The sequence below is a fragment of the Strongylocentrotus purpuratus genome, unplaced genomic scaffold (genome assembly GCF_000002235.5).
Source record: "Strongylocentrotus purpuratus isolate Spur 01 unplaced genomic scaffold, Spur_5.0 spur5_scaffold_4, whole genome shotgun sequence".
In the NCBI taxonomy this organism is placed as follows: Eukaryota; Metazoa; Echinodermata; class Echinoidea; order Camarodonta; family Strongylocentrotidae; genus Strongylocentrotus; species Strongylocentrotus purpuratus.
In genome coordinates, this window is record NW_022145610.1 from 2,860,422 (window position 1) to 2,879,728 (window position 19,307).

The following is a 19,307-nucleotide window of genomic DNA, read 5'->3' on the forward strand; positions in this document are numbered from 1 at the left end:
AGAATATATATAACTCTTAAAATATGTTTGCTTGGCGCTACCTGACATTTATCGATTTTCATCAAACTTGCGAAAGGAAATTTATTGCTCATGCAATACAGAATTCTGTGTGACAACATCTTGTAGGTCTCCGTTTTGCAGATGGCATTGTTGTTTTACTTGCATTTAAAAAAATGATAGCTTTTTAAAGTTTATGCTTTTATAACAAAATGTATATAATTATCGTGAAATCTAAAATGCACGGTTCCTTAAAAATTCAAAAACTTTGCGAAACACACAACATGGAAAGAGAACAAAAATGAATGACTGTACAGTGATAAATATCCTATATTGAAATAAATGAAATGGTACTTAAAATTCTTAAATTTGAATGGCGCGTTGTTACTGCACTTGAATTTCGCAGCTAGCTAACCGTAGCGTATTATCGAGTGAAATGTATTTCTTATTATATCAACTGCAGCGAAATGTGAAAGTATTATATAGATATACTAAGCTCGTATAGAGAAAAGAAAAGTAATTCAAAATATGTTTAATAAGGTCTCATTTGAAATACGTTACATCAGCTTCCAAACTGTGCAAACCAAGAGTAAGCAAGCAATAAGAAGAAGAAGAAGAAAACGGAAGAAGTGAAGATGGTAATAATTTTGTTAAAAAACCTTGTGAAATAATTATGCAGGTATAAGTTCAGGGGAAAAAAAATCATTCTAACACTCTATAAAGTAAAGTAATAAGAAATAAAGACTTAATTGTACTGGTATCATTCTACGCTCTATAAAGTAAAGACAAAAATAAGAAACAATGACTTAATTGTACTGGTATCATTCCTATGCATCGAGGTCATCTTGCTGGCTCTGATCACGGACTTAGTCCTAGTTATGACGTTGCTTCCATTTTGCTTTCGTCACGTCACGTGCAAGAGACCACTTTACTACGCTGTTAGGTTTTTCGTTTTCTTGGCCTGGTATTCTCTTTCATTTTTTTCTCATCAGCTTTAGTGTGTCGCATAATATGTGAACTTTACTACTTTCCATGGTTTCTAGACACGGTCTTTCCTTCGGTTTTTTGCGGTCATTTGTTTCAGTCTCTTTTGTGCTTTTAGAGTAAAAATTGACTCTAGAAATCTAAAATTCATAGCTTATTTGCATTTTGGACCTGATTTTTCTTACGTCTCATGATCTGGAACACTCTTGATTCAGCTTTTTTGTTGCTAATTCACAAGAATTGATCAAGATGCCTCTGTGTATCTTTCACACCAATATGTCTGCAGATCGAGTCAGCGATGAAGTCCATTCGAAGCTTTCAAAGATCATCTCCGAGATGACAGGATCCAACGAAACGGTAAGTGAAAAGGCATTAATTCTCATATCCAGTCCGTCGGAAAGGACTTGAAACTGTCGGTCCCCTGGTTGCTTACTTACAAGCATATTATACACAGGCCTGATTATACACATGCTTTCTTATAGCAGTCAGGTAAAATAAACCAACCAACCAGGGACTTGGGATCCAATTAATAATTGTGCACATACGCCTGTACAACGGTAGCCAGGATACGTGGGGCCGCCCCTCTCCCATCAATGATATCATCAATGGGTGTATACAATACACGGGAGGGGGGGGGGGTATGTCTGGACACGCTGTCATTTTTTAAGACCAATTGGTAAAATATCATTGGTAAGTCTGTCAGACAATCCGCAATGCAATGGCAAGATGAGGAGAACATAAAGTGATCGCACCTCATTCAATAGAAATTGTAACCATACCTTGTCATAATGGTATTGGTAACACAAGGCAAAACAAAAAGAATGAAATTATTGTCTTTCCTAACACTCAAAATTAATCGATCATAGTTTTGTTTGAAAAATGCTATGTATGACTATATAGCCTAACCCTCTGGTGGCCTTTTACAGCGTGGGTGCAGCCAATATCAGTAACTACGTCGGCCTTTAAGTGACGTTGTAGAGGATGGTCGTTGGTTCAACTGTTTATTTCTTTTCTCTAATTTCGCCATCAATGGAAAGAGGTGGGGGTGTACCCCTTGACACTTCGAATTAATATACAGCAATGAATTCTATGCTGAGTTCCATGAAAAAGTTATATTAAGTTTAGTCGCGTGTAGATCAGTGCATTGAGGGGGACTGGCATGGGACGGTCTTACCTGGTTGATACAATGCGAAGAAGAAGACACCAAGTTATGTTCGGGTCAGGACGTTGATAGGGATCTTAATTTTACATTCCCTTTTCATTCTCAATTTCTTTCTTTCTAATCTATCTCGCTCTCTCTCCCCCACCCCCCCCTCTCTCTCTCTCTCTCTCTCTCTCTCTGTTTCTTCTCTCTCCTTTCACTTTTATCTTGTCTTTTTGTCATCGGGGTGGGGGGGGGGGCTGTCATCTTTGTCCCCATTATATTCTGCATATAATTTCAGAAGTTTATTTGATCATTTTTTTTTAAAAAACCCTTACTATCCTTTGATGATGTTTTTAAACCCCTTACTGTCCTTTGATCATGTTTTTAAACCCTTACTATCATTCTATCTTTCAGTCGATCACCGTCGAACTACGGACGGGCAAGAAAATGTGCCGGGCGGCCAATCCCGATGTCGACTGGGGATTCTTCGAGCTTCACGCCATCGGTGTATCTGAAGACCCCGACCTTAACCGTGAGCGCGCTGGCAAGATCTTGACATTCGCAGAAACCGAGATCGGACTACCGCAAACAAGGTGAGTAAAGAGGGGCCTGTTTGTACGGGGATACTGTTAGGAGTGCAGGGCCCCCAGGGAGAACAGTATTGATACCGATGTGGCTACCCTGGGAAAACAAGACATATTATTATTACTATTATTATCATTATGGAATCAAGAGCCATTGATGATTATAATGTTATATTGATATTGTATGTTTTTATGTATGCACGGCCCTACGGAAGAACAGTCCGCGGGCTGAGGTAGGCCTCCATGCTTAAATAAATAAATGAAATGAAATGAAATTATTATATTTATTACTATTACTATCATTTTTATCGTTATTATTATTATTATTATTATTATTATTATTATTATTATTATTATTATTATTATTATTATTATTATTATTATTATTATTATTATTGTTATCCTTATCATCATCATTATTATTATAGTTATTATTAGTTTTATTGTTGTCGTGTTTTTTTGTTACTGTCTTGTTTTCGTTTTAGAGGACGGTCTTTAAGATCCCTACCTTTATGTTTAACACAGTCCTAACGATATGCAAGCAAACTAAATTTTGATTTAATTTAAAGAGAGAGAAAGAGAGAGAGAGAGAAAGAACGAGAGAGAGAGAGAGAGAGAGAGAGAGGCAAAGGGAAGAGGAAAGGGGATGGGGGGGGGGGGTCTTTCACTCCTTTTCTTCTCTCTTTTTCAGCACTTTTCTCTCAAGTCCCTTCATCTAAAATACCTACCCATAACGATCTCAATGCCCCTCCGTACTTTAATAGATATATTCTTGAACGACAGTACAATATCGTCTGAATGTATAATGTGAAGTGTCAAATAATATTGTTTTGTTAATGCATATAGAAACCTACATCATACATCAAAATTATACATAATCGATTATTCAAAGGTATAACTAACAAATGATTATGACTACCCCCCCCTTCCTTTTTCTCCTTCACCTTCTTTATTCCACTACAGTTGTTTCTTCATGATGCACAACAATGACCCAAAGCACATTGGACTAGGTGACAACAAGTTGTGCGCTGATCGCCCCCATTTTAAAAACTACACGCCCATCGAACTCTTCAATGACATGCGATCCTAGATACAAGATAAATGTCGTGACTTTAAAGGGATAGTTGAGTTCTGTTTTCAGACCGCAAGTGCCTTCAAAGTGCATGGTTATTGCTCTTATTCTTATCTATGACATTTCTAGTGCCTTTTTAGAACCTAAAATTGCTATGAAGGTAATTTTAGACCCCAAAATGTCTGAAATTTAGCCAATACGATCATACCAATTCAGCTCCATTTAAAAAAAAAATACCGTGACCGTTAATTAATTATTTAATTAAAAATAACAATACATGGGCAGGCTGGTTGTGCATAATATAGAAATCGTTAAATTTATGAATAACCAACACGAAAATGCCAACAAAAAAGCCAACATCGGCATTAGCTGAGATAAGACGTAAAAGGCGATATTTCGTTTTTTAACGGCTTTTTCAAATTATCTGATATTTGTGGTGGTACACAAGTTTTAGAAATCGTTATATTTATGGATATTTCAGCTGTCTCTGAACCGATTTTGATCAAACAAAGATGATTTTGTCATTTAAATTGTATGTTCTTTCAAATTTGACACTCAGTTTTTTATTATCCCTTTAACTATCCCTTTAACTGAAAGTCACACTGTTTTTCGGTACAATGTAATAAAACATATCGTTTCACAAAATCGTTTTGAGTACAAGTTCACCGAAACCATAATGAAACACGTGTTAAATTGAATACACGCATTTCAGCGGCTTGTCGGTGAACTTGTATACTTGTGGCGGTTTCGTGAAACGGTGCCCTGTAAGTACATATCAATAATTTAACACATTGGAGGCGGAAACCAGGAAAGCAAGGCTTGTGTCGGAAACGCCCATAACAAATAAACACAATTGTGTGGCTGTAAGAAACATCATTAAGTAGTGAACCAGTTTCTTTCATCTAAATAAGGAATCGATTATGGAAGAGAAATCATAGTATAGAATAGATGACACTTCTTTTAAAACAGAGCAATTATTGAACCACATTTTAATTTTGATTAAATATATGATTTTCCACAGTAGAGAGAAGGGAAACCCTCCAAAAGCAAAAGAAATAGAATATAGATTGTTGGGAAATAGAAATGAAGAGAAAAAACGTTCAATGGAAAGAGACACACTTTCAATTCATTTAAGGAAATGGGAAGCTTTGGAAAGTTTAGAATAAATGTTTTCAGTTTTTTTTTCTTCTCAATATACAACTTCCTAACCCTCCTCTCTTCTCTCTTTTTTTCTTCTTTTTTTTCCCCTCTACTTTTGTTTGTTTGTTCGTTCTATGTTAGTGTGTGTTGTGTATACTGTTGTACATGGTATGTGTTTAAATGTTGTGTGGGGTGGGGGTGGGGGGTAATAGGTGTTTTGTAGCTTTTTCTCTTTTTTATATATATATAAAAAAAAAAAATTGTCTCCAAAGGAAAATGAAGAGGTGTAACTTTTGTATGTAAATTTAAAAGATCATTGGTAAATTTATAAAGACCTATATGTTAAATTATTTTGTTATTTTGTATCCAATGTTATAAATGTACAATTTTTCTTTGAGAGAAATGAATAAAAACCTATGAAAAAAAAAATAGTAGATGGAGAAACAGTCATAATTATTCTCATCCTATTTATTTCTGTGCCTCCAAATGAGGGATAGGAAGGGGGCTTCCCCGATTCTACATAATATTAAGGTTTACTTTTTTACCAGTGGTTAAAATATGAAGCTAGGTCATGTTCTAGACTTTTGTTAACAATATATTAAAATTGAAACAAATGAACGCAGTGCTGTTATTTTATAACAATATTTGTACATAAACCTAACCTGCATGTAAATCGTAATGAGCACTGACAAACAGTCAGCAGGATTGAAATGAGCAAATTTTAAATTTTGTGAGGACAGAAAATAGTAAGAGATTTGATGAAGTTTAAGTCGTGAAAGAAAGTTAGAGTGTGAGAAATAGTAATAGTGTGAGGGAAAAAGAAGAACGAGAAAGAGAGAAAGAGAGAGAGAGAGAGAGACAGACAGAGAGAGAAGGGGTGGCAGAAGAATATAGTTTTGGGAGAGCGGGAGTGAGGCGGAGAGAGATTGAGACAGAAGAGACAGGTGGGGGAGAAAAGGATATACTAGATGTTTTGGGGTTTGGAACAAGTGGACAAGCGAAATATGGTAGTTACTAAAATTATTCCTCTGTCTCTCTCTCTCTCTCTCTCTCCCTCCGCCGCCCCCTCTCTCTCTCACTTTATTTATATAATATAATATATAATATATCTCCCTCCGCGCCCCTCTCTCTTTCTCACTCCTTTCTATCTGTCTCTCCCTCCGCCCCCCTCTCTCTCTCCCTCCGCCGCCCCCTCTCTCTCTCACTTTATTTATATAATATAATATATAATATATCTCCCTCCGCGCCCCTCTCTCTTTCTCACTCCTTTCTATCTGTCTCTCCCTCCGCCCCCCTCTCTCTCTCCCTCCGCCGCCCCCTCTCTCTCTCTCACTTTATTTATATAATATAATATATAATATATCTCCCTCCGCGCCCCTCTCTCTTTCTCACTCCTTTCTATCTGTCTCTCCCTCCGCCCCCCTCTCTCTCTCCCTCCGCCGCCCCCTCTCTCTCTCACTTTATTTATATAATATAATATATAATATATGTCCCTCCGCGCCCCTCTCTCTTTCTCACTCCTTTCTATCTGTCTCTCCCTCCGCCCCCCTCTCTCTCTCTCTCCCTCCGCCGCCCCCTCTCTCTCTCACTTTATTTATATAATATAATATATAATATATCTCCCTCCGCGCCCCTCTCTCTTTCTCACTCCTTTCTATCTGTCTCTCCCTCCGCCCCCTCTCTCTCTCTCCCTCCGCCGCCCCCTCTCTCTCTCACTTTATTTATATAATATAATATATAATATATCTCCCTCCGCGCCCCTCTCTCTTTCTCACTCCTTTCTATCTGTCTCTCCCTCCGCCCCCCTCTCTCTCACTTTATTTATATAATATATAATATATCTCCCTCCGCCCCCCCCTCTCTCTCTCTCTCTCTCTCTCTAACCCCCCCCCCTCTCTCTCTCTCTTTCTCTCTCTCTCCGTCTCTTACTCTCTCCCTTTTTCTTCATCAACATTGTTTTACTCATGTAATCGTTATGCATTCTCTTCGTCGAGCCTTCACTTTCTTTATTATCTCCCCTCTCCCACTATCTCTCCCCCATTGCTGTAATTAACTCTACTTTTTCTTTCTTGCTTGATATTATATTATGAGAACAAAATGGGGAGATTTACATGGCCTCAAACTTTTACTTTACATCAATAATATTATGGCCTCAATTTTTCGACACGCTTATGGGGGGGGGGGGGGAGGGGGGGGGGGGGAGAGACCATTGAGGTCTTAAAGCCACCGTAAAGAAATAAAGAATCCATTGAACAAGGATCAAATAAAGCATACAATGTCATCGTGGACACTTCTGTTTTACATCTTATCCGGTGTGCTCAAAAATCATTAAAATATTTATAAGTAGGTCTATTTTTTTTAATTAATTAATTTTTTTTTTTTTTTTTTTTTTGGGGGGGGGGGGGGGGAGGGCACAACCAACCAACTTCTTTTAAAATCTACTCTTGGTCTTGGTTACCTTAAGTACAAAGAATAAACATTTGCTCTTTATTGTTCTCATGAGCCCATTTTCAAATATTTGATCTAAAAGTCATGTAGGCCTATAAACTGAAACATGATTTGTGTTCTTTCTTGTCAGAGATTGCTCGGAATTATACCGCCTTCTTTTATTTAAACAGAATCCTGGATCCATGCCTTCTCCTAACCACCAGTCACAAAACGAGCTGATCCATGCCTTCTCCTAACCACCAGTCTGAAAACGAGCTGATGGCATCTAGAACGTGTTCTCTTTCTGCTTTGATGTCTTGCCAATCACCCACGCATCTTCCACGGTGCCGTCACCCGGGGCGTCGCCCGGGGCGTCATCCTGTGTGTTACCAGGGGCGTCACCGGGGGCGTCATCCTGGGTGTTATCAGGGCCGTCATCAGCCAGGACGCTAAGGATCAACCTGATAAAATCAATGTCGTTCGGTCCGACCGATGGAAGACATAGATGGTAGATCATGTTCACCGTCAGATCGCGTTTGGTCTTCACCGTCTCGCTCCGCGGGAATGAGGACTGTATACTACCCCGCAGATTAGGTCCGATGTGATGAGAGGGCGCCGTCGACCCTGCGGGAATGCACCTGGGATGGGGGTACTGGAGAGCCAGTTGATAAGTCGCAACAGATCTCGAAGAAGAGCTTCCCTTTCTGACATAGTGCGAAGCTATATGAAACAGGAGGCAAAATCTTTGCATGACTAACGGATATCTCTGAAATCTTTCTTTGTGAAAAACAGAGAGATAATTATGTATGTATACATTCATACACGTATAGTATGCATAATTTAAAAACGAACTTTATCATTTTTCTTTAGCCTAGTAATTGTACTTTGGTATGAGCATTATATTCAGTTTAATTTAAACTGCATTATAATTGTATCAAGTTTAACACAGTAGAGAATTCAAATTATTCGATTGTCCAAGGAGCCTATAATAATGGAGAAAATTGTCTTTACAAAACCATTATCCAACTACACTTTAGTTTACATATTTGAATTTTGTTTCGCGCAAGGTACGTGGTAAATTGTGTTAAAATCAATGGACATTGTTTTCTAATTAAGGCCTGCGAAAGAAAAGGCTCATGCATCTCACGTTTGTCATCCAATGCACCTTCTTATAGGCATCTCACAATCTGAAGAAACAAAATTTCTAAGATATTTCCCATGCCCACTTTGAAACTCCGTGTTATACATAGCCCCTGTTTTCTATTACGTCTATGTTCCGACTCACCGGCAGTGCCTGAGCAACTCCAACAACTGCTATTAGAACAGCGACCATGCAGAGCAACCGAGACATCCTGATCAAGATTCAATGTTATTTGGGATAAAAATAATTCGTGTTGGCAAAGAACCCGAAGCACACACCCGTCCTTCTAGCTTTTATTCGAAATGAAAATGACGACGAGACCTCGCCCAATCTGATGTAGGCCATTCTATTTAAAATTATCTGAAGCCCTGTACCTTCCTTAGTGCAGAATTTGTATTGCTCTCCAAAATAATAATTATTTCTTTTAAATTATGCATAATATATGGTCAAGCGTTTATTATCAATGGTCTGGTACTCGCTTTATTCTCTCTTCAGAAAATATACTGTACTGACAAAGGTGACACAAATTCCGATGAATGTTGATAGCTCCACCTCAAGGAACGAATAAACCCCGAGGTCAAGTGGAGACACTGAACCGACTCGGGTCACCAAATAAATCGAACAGCCTGACCCCGGCCAGTGATACCCCCCCCCCCCCCACCAAATCCAGAAGATTGAACGTCGCCCCCAGTAACTTATAGAGTGTAGTCTATTACTGTTAAATTCTCAGTGGCAGATCTATACTTCATCGGCAGGAAGGGAGGGAATTAATGGTGGCTATTTTACCTGACTGCTAAGAAAGCATAAATGCTTGTAAGTAAGCAACCAGACGGCAAACGGCTTAAGGTCCTCTCTGAGGGACCTGGTAATGAGGATTAATGCCTTACCAAAGGGCACTGGCGCATCGCCTTGGTTTCGAACCCGGGTTACCGGATTACGAGACCACTGCTCTACCGACTGAGGGGGAGGGGGGGGGGGAGGCGACATGTCTCTTTCTACTCCAAAATTCTATGGCAAGAAAACAGAGAGAGAAGAGAGAAAGAGAGACGGAGGAGGGGGAGGGGGTTGCTTCACCCTATTTTTTCTTAACCCGTTGACTACCGGATTTTCACTTTTCTAAAGGCTTAGTACAGGAACCATCCAGTTCTAATAGGCAATGGGTTGACTTGAAGCTTATGCCTTACATTTTCATTAAAGGGATAGTTGAGTTCTGTTGCAGAGGGCGCTACATAATTTTTTTTTTGTGAGATAATGAAAAACTGAGTGTCAAATTTGAAAGAACAGACAATTTAAATGACGGCTAGAGCACATTTTTTTTTTTTTTTTTTTTTGTCAAGGATTAGATAAAAAAAACTTCGCAACGACTCAACATGCCGCTGAATAAGCGGGGGGGGGGGGGGGGGGGGGGGGGGGAGAGTAAGAGCACATTTTTTTTTTCTTTTTCTTTTTGTCCCGAAAATTTGAAAATGTTGCCGATCGATATTTCGTTCCGTTAGGGGGGGGGGGGGTAAGGTCACCTTTTTTCTTTTTTGTTGTCCAGAATTTGATGAAAAATTTCATAACGACTCAGCAAGCATTGGCGGGGGGTCCAGGGCCTCAGACCCGGCAAAGGCTCAAGGGGGTGAGCCCCTGAAGCTCAGGTTTTTAGGCATTCAATTACGGTCAGATAAGCATAATTATATACCTTATTTGTGACACTGGCAGGTCACTAATATTATTGGTGGGAAGTCCAGGGGATAGAGCCCCCGAAGGCTCAGGGTTTTTAGGTATTTAATTACGGTCAGATGAGCATCCAGGGGGCAGAGCCCCCGGATGCTCGGGGGGGGGGGGTTATGTATTTAATTACGGTCAGATGGGCATCCATGCAGGGGCCCGCCTTAGGGCTCTTGGTAGAGTCCAGGGGACAGAGCCCCCGGGAGCTCCGGTGGGGGTGGGGTTTAGGTATTTAATTACGGTCAGATGAGCATCCAGGGAAACGCCTTAGGGCCCTTGGTGGGGTCCGGGGGCTGAGCCCCTGTAAGCTCTGGGGTTTTAGGCATCGAACATTTGTGACATTAGCAGGTCACTTCTCTCTTTCTTTCTTTTTCCCTGTAACATACTTTTTCAAAAAGTGAGGGGGGGGGGGGCTCGAGCCCCCGAGCCCAGCCGTTCTGCAGGCCCTGACATGAAGACTCCTAAATAACCATATATTTCGCCCGACTGTAAAATTTGGGAATTCTAATTTTTCAACAAACGCATCAAAAGGTATTCCGGAAAATCATGTAATTTCAGCAACATTTGTAAATCACTGGTATCGAATAAGAAATGACCCCCCTATCAGTACGTTAGGAGCTCATGTCTTCTCACCCCTATAACAAAAAAGACACACGCTACCCCATCCTCTCACAATATTTCCACGATATATGCGCGTATCACTAATATTAAAACCTCCATTGATAAAAATAGGTGGCATGCGGAATGTTTAGGAAATTTAATTCCTTTAAACTTTCCTTTTCTTTGAATGGTATTTTACATGTGATTAAATTCAGGTTGTTATTATTGTTATGCTCTTTTGGGTTCAAAATACAAACCATCTTTACTCCTTTACTGCTTTTTTTTTTTGGGGGGGGGGGGGGCAAAAATGCGTTTTGCGCCCCCCCCCCCCTGCCACCCCACTTCCGTCGCCTATGGTGAAGACCCATATGGAGCTGTAGCCTTAGCTGCAGGGTGTTGGCCCATCTTGAGCTCAGTATCAAAAGAATTAACCCCCCCCCCCCCCCCCAAAAAAAAAAAAAAAAAAAAAAAATGAACTCAACACCCCCACCTTGACCCACCCCCAAAAAGAAGGTAAAATTATGGTTACCATGTTTGGCGGGAAGTTTTTTTTCATAAACCGGGATCTACATCGAAGCGGGAGAGCGGGAGGAAGGGCGTGGTGGCGGGAGTCTGGTGTGATGGGGGCTTACTGTGGAGTATGTAGGCCGATTGTCCAGTATGTAAGGGGAAGGCAATCTCTCCCTAAAAAAACAAACACAACAACATCTGGGTATATAGGTAGGACTGAATTTTTCCAGCGCCAAACTCTCTAAACATAAACAAAGTAACAATTATTACTGATCTTATACTATGTGCTGATGGAATTTCATCTACTTATTTAAACATGCTAACTCTCTCAGCCTTAACGGCTGTTTATTTAGAAAATCCGTGTGAACTGAATAACAATATACAAATTATAATACAAACAAAAGCCAGTATTACAAAAAAATATTAAAAACATAAACATAATGAAAAATAAACGAATCAAATCAAAACAAAGGTAATGAAGAATAAGAATAAGAATAGGAAACAAACACTGCACAAACAAACAAAAGAACAAGAAGAAACACAACAGCAATAAACAAACAAACACATATCAGAGGATCCCCGGGGAGCAGGACGTACGTTACTCAAACGCACAAGTTGGATGAAATCGAGCAAATTATATTATTTTCATTCGGCTGAAGGCTCGAACTATTCAATTAATTTTTCCATACACGATTCGGCGTAAATAACTGAATGACAAGCTCCGGAAAAAGAAAGAAAAGAAACTCATTAGTGACGAACAACAACATCAAAACCCCCCTCCCCCACCCCCACCCATCTTCTCTCTCTCTCCCTCTATTCCCTTTCATCAGTATAATGTCTATCGTGATTATGGTAATCGCCTATTTTACACTTCTATTCGCCAAGCTGAGAGAAAACAAGATGTTAGACAAATTGTGAAAACCACGAAAGCATTCGTTCATTCATTCATTCATTGTTATTGTATTCTTTCTATTATTGACTAAGCCCGGTGGCCATTATTACCGCAGCGTCTTACAACAAATCCGCCCACGAAATGAATATTCATGAGTACACTCCATGGAAACGCGCTAGTTGGATGTCATCAAGGCAGTGAGTAAGGCCACAGACGAAGTGGCTGGTATTTTTCACTAAAAACGTAATATTAGGAAATAAAAATGACATCAAGAGAAGACACCAAATCGTACCTTTCTCGGAGGGAGATACCTCAGCTTTTTGAGGTGAGTTTTCACTTTATATTGATATTTCATTCATTTTAACTGCCTTACAAATGTTCGTAATTCACCCCGTTATGCGATTATGTAGTCCCACATACTGGAAATGCGGATGCGGCTGGGGAAGCTTACGCATGATTGACTCGAGTCTCGATCGAGTCGTCAAGTCTGACAATAGAGTTGAGAACTTGTCTTGAGACTGTTGGCTCGTTGATTGTCGACGTCTAAAGCGTAATTTTACAAGTAGACTTTTATGTAGGGGGTCTACATCAACTACATTCACCTTGCACTGGATACCATGGCAGTCTCAGTCTCAGTCAATCACTCAATGCAATGTCTTCAAATCCAAATTAGAAACATATTTGTTCAATTGAGAGATTCTATTTTGTAGAATTAAGTAAAAAAGGAGCTATGAACTAGCACAGCTGAATATATTTTGTATACAAATTACAAGCTGCGCTATAGTTATAGCTATAGATCTAGGCCCGTAGGGTCTATAAATTTATTATTATTATTATTAATGTAAGTTTTCTGGTACAAGTAAAAGAGTTTTATCCCACACCGCTGCCACCAGAAAAAATGTGAGTTTCTGGTATTCTACAATAATAATTCATAGGCAATTTCAACGAACCCACTCAAGAACAGACACATTCGCAAACTCCTACTACTACTGAGAACAGTGCATGATTGGAACCAGCTTAAACCGAAGACTATCGCCCACACCGACCCTGTCAAATTCAAAATAGACTCTCTAGCCCTGCATTTGGAATTATATTTTCTACATAGTGTAGACTCTATGCTTTATTCATTTTTCTTTAAGATCTACATCAATACATGTAATTAATTATTTATTATTGTTATCATTCCTTTATATATATTGTAATGTTATTAGATCTAGGCCTACATGTAGATTAGTATTTTTAGTATTTATAACTATTGTTACATGATGACAATAATAATAATAATAATAATAGCCTAATAGTCCACTCCAATTTAAAAAAATTATTATTGATAATAATATTATCAATATTATTGTTAATTTTTATAGTATTATTGTTATCATTATTATCATCATCATCATCATCATCATCATCATCATCATCATAATCATCATCATAACTAACAATCATAATTGAGGGTTAATCGATACCATATCTCCATTCCTTTTTCAGAGTCTCATGACAGGGCTGATGTACAACAAGCCTGAGAACCATGTAGAATACATGCTCAATTGTCTGCAGAAGGTCCAAGGTAGCCCAGAGAAGACCAACGCTGTCAAATGGAACACATTTGTGGAGAACGTAAAGCGGACCCCCAGTCCCCTGCCACCAATCCAGCTCGACAATGGAGCGAGGCAGCCTACATTCACTACAGGTCAGTCTCATATCATATCATATATGAACCTTCAATTTCAATTTCAATTTATTTGTGTTTCCAACAAAACATTACAAATCAATTATAAACATTTACAACAATTTAGGAATACATATTGGAAACAGAGGGGTCCACTAAAAAAGCAATGGGTGTACAAGTTTGGACACCTCAAATGATACTTAGGAATAATGACTAATTAAAATGAACAAGTCCGTAACTACAAAATAAGGGGAAAAAGGAGAGGATGACAACAGAGACGAATCAGGAGAAGACAGTATTTCACATGACAAAGATCGGAGAACACGGTCATAATACAAAGAGTATAGACATTGCCAAAAAAAAAGGTGAGTGATCAGGGGTACAAAACATAATACAAAATAATGAGCTGCATGTGGGGTTGAGAAGAAGATAAGTAAAGAGAAATCTTATGGATTCGGGATAAAAACAAACAACTACATACGGCTTGGGTATTTTTTTACTTTTCTATGAAGAATGTAAAGAGAAGTTAGTGCTGACTCAAATCACCTATTTGGATTATCAATGATTTAGAATTAAGTGCCATTTGTTGCAAGTACTGTTAGTGTATATCACACAGAAATATAAACTTTGTTGTGAAATCTACCATATTGTTGGTTTCGCTGCAAAATAGCATTACATCATTATAGCACATGATGTATATCGTTTTCATGCTCATTTGGAGTTACATTAAAAGAAATATGTTCATTATTTTTTTCAACCAGCTCTTGGCTGTTAATCGTCTACACCTTGCAGTGTGTTTGTATTCCCCATTACCTAATGTACATGTGTATTTAATGCTCCTTAATACATACAAACCACAATCAATACTATTGATTAGTTCCCCAAGGGTGGAAAAACTCCCTCTTTGTGAAAAGCAGAGGAGTGGCTGTGAAGAAAAAAAGTTAAATAGCCTCTTAAGGACCATTTAAGTGTTGCTAAAATCCATTCTCTCTTAATCGTTTGTGATGATATACATTTTTCATCTGCAAATAATTTGTAATAATGTAGAAATAAAAGCAATTTGAATTTCGGCTTGAAATTTTGTCTTTTTTTGTTCTCACCTTTTCTCTTTAGAACCGAGCCTTGCAGATATGAAGCGATTAAGCCCCCTGCCTCCAATTTCTCCTAAACCAAATCTGGCCCATGTACGAATAATCTTGGTCATTGGTAAGTTACTTATTATTATTCTATGTCGTGTTTAAAAATTGTACTAAATTTTCTGCTTTAGTGATTTTGCTTGCACATTTTCTTATTATGGACCTTAAACAATTGTTATGATTGGAGTCAAAAGAAAGATACAACCTTTTAGAACATTGTAGATTATGTGCATGTTGGATAATTAATTCTAATTATCTATGTGTTAAATATGTGGAAATATTGAATGGATGTGATTGTCAAGATGAATGAAAAAAAGGGAAATAAATACTAAACCGCCATACATACAGTGGGTTACTTTTAAGAGACAACATGTATACCTTATGTATTTCAAAAAGAAATTGCCTGTTATCACAGATTTCTAAGCCTCGTATGCAAAGCTAGCTATTTGACATTTAAGAAACTGCCTTCATGTACTCAATACTTTTCACATGGTTAAATGCCCACACACACATAATTCACTGTTGACTTTTTAATAATCCTTGGAACCACCACTGTGCGCTCCACTGTGTGGTTGCTTAGCAACAGTGGCAGCCAAATAGAAGGCAATTGAAGGCATTTAATTGTAAGATTGAATAGGTGCATGTACAAAACATGTGGATGCATTGTTAGGCAATAATAACTTACAATTTAAATATGTCTTTAGTAGGCTCCATTGAATAGCAATTCCTACTATTTTTATTGAGAGAGGGGGGGGGGGGGGGGTGGTAAACAAATTTAAATTCAAATTCAAATTTTATTGATTTCAATCCAAACAGATAGATGTAGGATCATTCTCATTATTATTTTTGTCAATTTTGTGTATACATTGGATAACAAATTTCAAAATTATAGTGTAACTTACAGTTGTAGATAATTGAGTGTAAGAGTAAAAATAACAATAACCTGGAATGACTCAAATTAACATACTACTGCATGTCTCTTCTGAAATATAATATAGGGATGAAAATAAATTATATTACTCATAATACTTTTTAATTTTTTTCCCCTTTTTTTTCAAATAAAAAATAACAAACAAAAATACAACATGTTAGTAAGACAATAAACATATATGTTTTATGATCACCAATCCCTCCTCACAAGATGACCCCGACAAATCGACCGTATTCCAAATCCAAACTCGTGGGAGACAGTGCAGCATGGGAAGACTTTTTTACAATACTAACTTACATCAAGATTAATAATAATGGTAAAAAGCAATCAATGATCTACTAATTTCATATATGGTCGTATTTCTATCATGTAATTTGATGTTGCAAAGTCAAAATATATTAATAGTATAAAGATAAACAGCTATGTAAACATGTATTGTCTATTTACTTTATGTTTTTGCCGGAACACCATTTTGAGTTGTTTGATGAAGATGTAGATATGCTGCATACATTTTAGTTTACAATGGGTACTTGGGTAGTGTATTTGCTGACAGCACAGATATGATTATGGCAGAAGAGATATGACTATGGACATGTTAAGCATCCATGTTTGTTTGCAGATCTGAAATGCTACATGTATGTTTAAAAGGATTGGGTATCTTTTTGCTTCAGATTCTGAAACAAAACCCTTGATTTAACTCATGCTTCATTCATAATTATAAACAGTTTGTTATAACACTACAATCTATTGGGGGGAAATGAGTATTGTAAAAACCGGTCACTCAAAGATTTTATTTTGGGGGCACTTTGTGATCATTTTGAAGCGCAATTTTGTTAGGGCTTCAATACCATATTACACTGATAACAAGTGGGCCATGCATCTCAGATTTAACATTGTTAAACAATGCCTTTAATATTGGGAGATCTTATTTTTCACTCAAGATGAATTAGGAATGTGTGTTGTTGATCCATTTTAGTGATATTGATATTTGAACTTCTCTTAATCAATACAAATCCCCTTTGTTTTTCATTTGCCTGTCTTTTACTTAGGCTGACAGTATACCTAAGTCTGACCTTCTCCTTCTGTTTTTTTAAATCTTTGTCACGTTTCTGTCTGTCACTTATCCTTCCTTTCTTTCTATTTCTCTCTCTCTGTTTCTATTAATTTGTATTTTCTTCTATGTCCTCTCTTTCTCTCTTCCTCCCGCTCCCTCTCCCTCTCTTCTTTTACAATCCTCAAATCCTCAAATTCTCTCTTGCTTAACTTCCCTTTTCCTTTTTCCTATACAAAAAATAATACATCCTTAATCCTTCCAAAATTCTTATTTCTTTAACATTTTGACTACCGGTACTTTTATTTATGTTTCTCCCTAGAGCTAATTTTCTTTTTTGCCATCTTTCATGATTATATACTTTATATATTATATTCATCTTTTTCCCTTTACCTCTAATCCCCCCTCTCTCTCTGACATTTCATGAATTTTGCTTAAAATTCTCTATTTAAAAAAATGTCACCCTCTCTCTCTCCCTCTTTCTCTCATTTGCAATCAATCCATGATAAAGACCAACCTGCTTATTTTATTGCCCTTTTTTAATCAATATATTTTAATCATGACAAAAAGGAAAGGTACAATTTTTAACACTATTTAAAACAACCCCAAGGTGATTGTGCTTCTTGTAGGCATGGAGTTATTCATCCATGGTTAATTTCATGCTTTCATAATTTTATTGCGGATAAACAAATTGCAGGTGAAATTTGTGTCACTACAGGATGTCAAATTAATAAGATTACAGTTGCCCTTGGAAAACAATTTTTATGTACATTTATGTACAACACATAATTGATGGATTATTGCATTGTTGAGTTGTCCCTTTTCACACAAACACACTCTCTCTCCGTTTGTCTATTTTTTTCAATTTCTCTCTCTACCATTATTCTGTCTATCATTTGTTCTCTCACTCCCTCACTCAACCTCTCTTTTTCTCTCTCTCTCTTTCTCTCTCTTGCTCTTTCTCTTTCTATCTCTTTCTATCTCTTTCTCTCTCTTAATCTATCTCTCCCTTTCTCTCTCTTAATCTATCTGTCCCTTTATCTCTCCCTTTCTCTCTCTTAATCTATCTCTCTCTTTCTCTCTCTCTCTCTTCACTCTCTCTCTCTCCCTCACTCACTCAACTTCTCTCTCTCTCTCTTTCTCTCTCTCTCTCTATCTCCCCCTCTCTCTTTCTCTTTCTCGTTCTCGATCCCCCTCTCTCTTTCTCTCTAACATACTAATTAAGAAGAGATGAGTAGAGGAACAGGGTACATATTGTGGTTCAGAGAATTAGTGACCAGACTGGTCCATAAGGTACAGGGTTCAAGTCTCTGCCACATTAAAATCATCTGGAAATGCCACACTTGTACACATGGAAATGGTACTGGTAGGGAGAAATTCCTGTAACCAGGGATGCTAGCTTCCAGGATTTTGCCAGATTTCAAGTCCTCACACCTCTCTGTAGTCTGTTACATATTCTTTTAAAATATTTTGTTAATTGTACACGATGCATGTGCCTTCAAATGTCAGGGTCTCTTTTTCAAGTTATTTTGATATAATAGCACAGTATACATGTAAGTGCATTTGACCATCATCATAATTGCTAATTCAATTATGATTTAATCCGCTTTGCTCTTTACTCGTATCAGGCGGGCCTGGCAGTGGAAAGGGCACGCAGTGTGCAAAGATAGCCGAGCGTTACCAAGGCTACATCCATCTATCGCTGGGGACGGCTTTGCGGAGGAAGGTTGCTAAGTTCTTGGAAGACGATTCATGGAAGAGTGTGGCTGACCTGATCAAGACAGGAGGGCTAGTCAAAGATGTGAGATATATACAGTCAAACCTGCTTTAGTGACCACCTGTATAGAAAGACCACCTGTCTACAAAGACCACAGTTTCACTTGAAAATGGTTTCTCATTGAAACATGTACTACAGGAACCTGTACGTGTACATAAAGACCACCTGCCTATAAAGACCATTTTCTTGTCTCCCATGGGTGGTCTTTATAGACAGTTTTCACCGTACATGTATCCCACTACTTGACGTCAAATTTATAAGATGCTTCTTCTGTCATACATGTGGAGATGGTCGTACGTTCACAGAAAAAAAATGATCTGATGTTTGACAAAGTATTGTAAACTATATTAAAAGAGAAGTCTACTCTGATATATAAGTACATGCACATTGATTCAAATAAATCAGAATAAATGCAGGAGAAACAGATTATTGAAGTCTTAGGTAAGATTTTCAACATTTGATGAGTGCTTTTGTGATTTCCTTGGAAGAGGCCATCTGTGATCAAATATACATTGCATTAAAAATCAAAGCTTTTT

General features: G+C 37.9%; 2 protein-coding genes across 4 annotated transcripts in view; both read left to right on the plus strand.

Moving 5' to 3' along the window:
* The first annotated feature begins 825 nt into the window (after window positions 1-825).
* On the plus strand, window positions 826-7,779 carry LOC577038. Of its 3 annotated transcripts, XM_011663470.2 has the most exons (4): window positions 860-961; window positions 1,268-1,338; window positions 2,540-2,718; window positions 3,673-3,813. In XM_011663470.2, exons 2-4 carry the CDS (start codon window positions 1,318-1,320, stop codon window positions 3,797-3,799), a joined length of 327 nt encoding a protein of 108 aa, XP_011661772.1. In that variant the 5' UTR covers window positions 860-961; window positions 1,268-1,317; the 3' UTR covers window positions 3,800-3,813. The 3 variants fall into 3 exon arrangements, with proteins under 3 accessions (XP_003728162.1, XP_003728161.1, XP_011661772.1); XM_003728114.3 differs by lacking the exon at window positions 3,673-3,813 and adding an exon at window positions 7,540-7,779 and having other exon boundaries at window positions 826-1,338; XM_003728113.3 differs by having other exon boundaries at window positions 826-1,338.
* Window positions 7,780-12,386: 4,607 nt separating this feature from the next.
* LOC588348 (sperm adenylate kinase) overlaps window positions 12,387-19,307 on the plus strand; it is a gene marked incomplete at its 3' end in the record, with an annotated part of 35,208 nt that continues 28,287 nt past the window's right edge. The window contains 4 exon segments of the mRNA NM_001081967.1: window positions 12,387-12,529; window positions 13,696-13,897; window positions 14,990-15,082; window positions 18,623-18,795. Coding sequence (NP_001075436.1) covers window positions 12,467-12,529; window positions 13,696-13,897; window positions 14,990-15,082; window positions 18,623-18,795 — 531 coding nt within the window. The 5' untranslated portion in view covers window positions 12,387-12,466.